General features: G+C 37.5%; 1 protein-coding gene across 1 annotated transcript in view; it reads left to right on the top strand.

The window, feature by feature from the left end:
• LOC104135618 (macrophage mannose receptor 1) overlaps positions 1 to 3120 on the top strand; it is a 34672-nt gene extending 31552 nt beyond the window's left edge. The window contains exons 28-30 of the mRNA XM_035888994.1: positions 57 to 218; positions 2268 to 2300; positions 2951 to 3120. Coding sequence (XP_035744887.1) covers positions 57 to 218; positions 2268 to 2300; positions 2951 to 3120 — 365 coding nt within the window. The remainder of the gene's footprint in view (positions 1 to 56; positions 219 to 2267; positions 2301 to 2950) is intronic.
• The last annotated feature ends 2945 nt before the right edge of the window (positions 3121 to 6065 follow it).

A 6065-nucleotide genomic window follows, 5' to 3' on the forward strand; every position in this document is an offset into this window, starting at 1 on the left:
ATATCCATGAGATACATGTTGCTTTTTTTTTTTTTACTCTGTATGTTGCTCTTCAGGCCAGTGGTTGTGGCTAGATAATGCTGCACTGGACTTTGTCAACTGGGAGGAGAAAGAGTCCAGTGTGGAGCATCACTGTGTTGAAATGACTGCACCATCCGGTTACTGGGACAACAGTGATTGCTCTTCTGAAAAAGGATTTATCTGCAAAAAACCCAAAGGTAAGTCCTTAGTGACTCAGCTCTTAGTGACAGAGCAGATCTGTTTACTAGTAACATTTACAGCCCTCCATCACATGCCTGGAAGTAATTTCTGACCATTTTGTTTGGCATATGTCACTTTTCTAAACATTTGTAGTTGCCTGTTTCTGCAGACTGCGAGCTCTTCACATCACTGCCTGCACTCGCATGGGAATACGGTAACATGCTGTACACACCCTAGGTTGAGAACAAAAACTTTAGAAAATTTTTGAGTACCTAACACAGGCATTGGTCTGTCAAACACCCATGCAAATTTACAACTTTTCCAGGAACTAAGTATTGTAACAATTATTATACCCTTGTAAGGAGGAATTAATGTGAATAACCAAGCTTCCTCTTCAAGCTTGTTATACTCAAAAACTGTATTACTGCCCAATGCCAAAAACTGGCTTCATATTAGGCCTGATTCAACAACCTCTAGGTCAGCAATACCTCAGGGATAGTAGAAGGTGAGCTGTTTGTGTTGCAGTTATAATATAAGGAGTACTTCCCTATGAACTGAAAACTTCAAGTCATTACAGAAGCTGTCTTACCAGCATTTCTGGAAAATTTCATGCAATACTGTATATGCCAGACTAATGTTTCAGAGATAAAACCCCCCACATGTAATGTTCCCAAGTGGAGATAGAAAACATGTAATTGTCCAAAAGAAAGCACGATCACTCTATTCTCTTCAGTTAGAATCAATCTTACCTAAGAAATGGTAGGTTGTCATCTTTAAAACTTCGTACTTTCTTTTGTAGTAGTTGTAAGATCAGGTTTAATTTTCCAGCTTTCTCATTGTGCATTGTCCCCAGTAAATCAGGGGGACCATCTCTGCCATATGCTGAAAACCTCATTTTCTGTGTAAAACCATTTATAAGATCCCTTTGTTCGGATGAAAATTTGAAAGGACATGATTTCAATCTTGAGGACATCACAAGACACAGTAGTTCTCAGAAAAAATAATTGAAACTTTGGGGTTAGCTTTTAATCATTTTGCAAATGTAGTTTTTAAAAAAACAAATTGAAATATAACCAAGAAACAGTCATCTCCCATGCATTGTTAATTTCCATGCTTAAATCAGCATGTGCCCATGGCAGTAAATCAGTTAATCCCCAATAAAGATTTACTGAAAACTTTCAAATTATATTCCATCCCATATAGTGCTAAAATAACGAGGAAGCACCAAAATCTACCCACTGAATCATAAGATGCCCTCATATGTAACTATTTCCTGCCTTAGTAGGGGATATTGTTGGTTTGTACCTATTCATTTTACATTCTGTTCTGCTTTCCTTTCATTTTACATGTTGCCTTTATAAATTCTCCTCTGGGTAGCAAGTGTGTTTTCAAACTGTAATGTAAAAGAGCCAAGAGGAGAAATACTTTCTTGATAATTTAGGGTGCTGATTCAGAATAGTTTTTCTTACTTTGTAAGAACATCCAATATGTTTAACTCTTCTGAGTGTCAAACATTTTTTGCACCTCTTCAACAAAAAAAGATTTTATAAAGGTCTTTTCTTTTCTCTGTCTCTTTCTTATGCATAGGCAAATGGGAAGATTACAGCCTTGATTCAGAGGGCATTTTCTAGGGAAAACATTTAAGAATCTTAAACTTAATTGTAACAACAGAATCCTGCTGGAAATGCAGGGCTTCTAAAAAGTGCTATGTAAAATTAATCTCCAGAGTCGTACATCATGTTCTTAATAAATTAAAATTAATATTTTGGGAAAAAGTGAAAAGGCATTTTTGAATTAACATAGAAAAGAGTCAGTATTTGAATGTTGGCATATAAAAACAATATAAAGTTCTAAATGAATTAATATTATAGTTTGGTAATGTTAAGTAAAACCTTAGTAAAGTATTTTTTTGCCTCACTTATGTTGCCTTTTATAACAGACATATATCTTATTATTGCAATGGCAATATTTCAGGGATTTTTTGTTCCTGTATAATTTTAGCAAAACAGTCAAACTTACGAATTCTAATGAAGTGTCATATTTTTTCTCTCTGTTATTCATTGAAGTTGAGCCAAGTGGGAGTCCTCTACAGCAAAAAGGTAAGAGCTTTCATAAGAAAATTAACAAAAATCTAAACACAAGAAGAACTTAAAATGAGTTTTCCCAAATCACCCCCTTTTTGAGAACAAGTCCTGCTGATGGTGACTGGATGTTATAAATCACTCGGGGTAATCCCACGGTGCCTTTTACGTGCACCCAAGCCCTCGCATGCCCTTGGTCAACTGGGCTGCTGCAGGGCTAACCCTGAGCTGACAAGCTCAGCAGTGACCTGACTTGTGACTGACTTTGAGAACAGGCGCAGAGAGCTTTAATTAGGCTGTTAAAACCTATGTAGATGCATATGCAAATTTCTTCTATAGGCATTATTGTAAATAATGTAACACAAAAATATTGTAAAACAAATTTCCAAATAATTAGCATCTCATATCCATATCTAAAGCACGCATTTTCATTAAATTCTTACAAGCATCCACTGCATACATTGTATATCACTGTAAGCCAGATGCACTAAAACCACATTAGCTTTGCAACAGAGACCTGGCTACTGATCAGGAGCAATTCAGGGCTCAGATTTACATTGAACAGACTCCAAGTTCAAGCAAGAGAGAACATCTCCTCCATGTTTTTCATGTTGTATGTGGAATAAAAAATTACCAAGGTTCTTCACAGTTAAATGCATTCATTTCAGGCAAGGAAAAGAATGAAGAGATTCACCCACCTGTTCATGTCTCCGTTTGGCTGTTCCTTTTCTTGGCTATTCTTGCTCTTCTTGGAGCTGGCATGTCAGCCTATTTCTACAAGAGAAAAGGACAAAACCAACTATCAACAATTCCTGACAATGAAACACTTCTAAAATAATATGTTAGTGACTGAAGAATTGATGAGAATGGGTCCTGCGGCATGTACCAATTTGGAGGAGTAAATTGCTTGCTGAAATTACAGGATGTATTTGTTAAAATTCTCTAGGAAGGATATCTGTATTCTTAAATTAAATCCCATTGCTCTTTTTGCACTAGCAGACTCTTTTTTTTTTATCATGCATATTTTACAAATTTGGAATTACGGATGGATGTTATAGTTTTGTAGCAGTCAAGATGTTCTCAAGTGCCTTAGCAAAAAAAGCTGGTGTAAATAATCTGTCAAGAATAAATAAATGTACTGAAAAAACTATTACAGTTAACTAGTAAGAATGAATGTTCAATAAAGTGTGATTACTATTTAGAACTATATTCCCATGATTTTGTGGACACTGCAAAGAAATCTAATAATAAAATCTGCCCAACTTTGCTGCAATCTTGAACTCGTTTTGTCCCTCAAACTTCGCTCCATAAGACCAGCACTTTTGACCAGCACTTTTATTGTTCCTTATGGCTGTATCCTGTTACACTTGCAAAATGGCGCTTCACATACTTATCTCAGATGACTTTGGGATCGAAAACCTTGCCATTTTAATCTTCTGCTATGGAAAATACAGTTCACACCAGCAAAGGATATTAAGCTCAGGCATGGGTTTTGGTCTTTTTTCAATCTCATAATATGATCATTAACTGTAGTATGTTCACTAACACGAATTAAAATATTCTCACCCTTGCATTCTTGCTTCTTTTTGTTAATGCGTTGAAATAAATAAAATTTTCATAAGTATAATTTTCAGCTTCAGCCTTCCCTGCAAATCAAGTGAGAGGAAAGGGGAAGGGAGATGTTCCTGTCTGCACAATAACTCTTTGTCAACAACAAGGAGGGCTTCTCTCCCTGCCACTTTGAATTCAGCTTGGATAAGCACCAACTTGCCATTTTTAAATGCAAGAAAAAGGAACTGAAAATGAAGGGTGTAGCAGATGATACTGTACTCAGAATCTGCAAGAATGCTAAGTTTAAGATGTTAGAAAAACAGTGGAAAGTGGTACAAAACATGATTTAGGTAGGCTGCAAATACAATTTTGACACTAAACACTTCATGGGTAAGAGTTCTTAGCAGAGAGCCCCAGCAACCACCCTGCCTTCCCCAGGCTGCACAGCTTCTACCAAGCAAGCTGGAAAGCTAAAAGAAATAATAATAAAAAGTGATGAAGTTTCTTTTCTAGACACTGGACTCCTGATTTCTTGACATAAATACAATCAAGAATTTAGCACACTGGTGAGAACAGGTTATTGTGCAAGTGAAATGCAATATGTGGGATGCTGACCCCAAAACGTTTATAACCAGCATCAAGCTGGTTGGTCATGTGAAAGGGGCAGCTCTGAAGTGTTCAATTCTTCTTTGAGGCTACCCCCGTGTCTGCACCGATCTCCCCCATCATTCTGCAGCCTTGGGGAGCTAAATCCTCACAAGCATCCATACACACAACAGGGAGACTAAAGCCCAGTTTGGACTGGAGCACAGCTGGCACTTTGTGAGACAGAGGAGGGAACTAGGCAGGAATTGTGTCCTCCAGGTATTTTCCCTCAGGATCCCCTCTGTCGAAGCCATTTCGTTTTGTGATTTCAGATGTATTTGAAATACAGTTTCATTCAGTAAACTCAGCTTCTATTTCTCTCCCACCCCACTGTTGTCTGTGGCACGACAGCTTTACAACTTTGGGCAACTCTTGCAAGCCCTGTTCACTCTAAGCTCTCCCTGACTGTCACCTGCAAATAGAATAGTTATTATTAAACAATTTATTTAATTCCTACTTTAACTGAAATCCAACCATTTTTTTCTGAAAGTGTTTTCTTAGTACTTACTAATAGTCCACAAGTTTAGCCAGTTCTTGCAGTAATTTCCCCTAACACCTTATGAATAAAAGCAAAGATAGTTGCTGCTCATACGACATCTTCTGTTCAGTTTCTCTATATATATCACTAGTGACTATTTCACTTCTCGCTTTTTTCAATTTCATTATCACAACTTCTTTTAATTTCAGTGATGTAAATAAACAGAAGGAACAGTGGGACTTTGAATGTGAATATTTGCCAACACAGCTTTGCAGCATGGTTGTGCAAGAATTGCCATGCCAATATCAGTCTTCAAATAAGCACTTTTCTCATAGATTAAAAGGAGCTTTTCCAATTTAGCTTACATTTGGCTTTGTCCTGGAACAACCTCATCAGGAATTTCTCAGATGAATACATCCTTTTGCTTGACAGAAATATTCCAGGCAAAGGTTTCCCACCTCTTACAGGGAAGCTTACCACTAGCCTATAGCATTGAACATCTTCACTTCCTTCAGGTATTCCACATGTAGTTATCAACAGACAGCCTCAAACTGTGGTCAAAGCAAGCAGTGTAACAGTGCAGAAAAAAAGCAGTTTTAGCCCTCAAAACGGGCAATAATTTGTAATGCACCGGACACTGCAGATCCTGTAAAATTTGTTCTCTTCTAGATATGTAGAGCTGTGGCATTACAGCGATGTACTGAACCACTGGGGTTTTGTCTCCCTTTTTTTCTGAGATGTAAGGGTTAAAGCAGAGACAGTTTTTAATCAATGATATTTCACCGCGAGTTTCTTGTCAGCAATTCTCAAGCTGCTTTTTTAGAGGTCTGTCCTATGTAGCACTCCAAAACCGACCTGTGTATAGTACTAGCAAAGTCCCAGGAAAAGACAAATGTCACCACCTCTAGATACAAGGGTGGATACTTCAGTTTTGGAAGTGACACACTCTTCAAGGAGAGCATTAATTGCAATGTGCACTCTAGTTATTTCAAAACACCATGTGACAGGATATTTCCTTATTTAGAGTCCAGAGCTTTATCCATCAACCCTTTGACATAGAGAAGGACCTGTTATTATCCTCACTCAGCAGGATTTTATACACTGCCAAT

The sequence above is a fragment of the Egretta garzetta genome, unplaced genomic scaffold (genome assembly GCF_000687185.1).
Source record: "Egretta garzetta isolate BGI_Z169 unplaced genomic scaffold, ASM68718v1 scaffold641, whole genome shotgun sequence".
Lineage (NCBI taxonomy): Eukaryota > Metazoa > Chordata > Aves > Pelecaniformes > Ardeidae > Egretta > Egretta garzetta.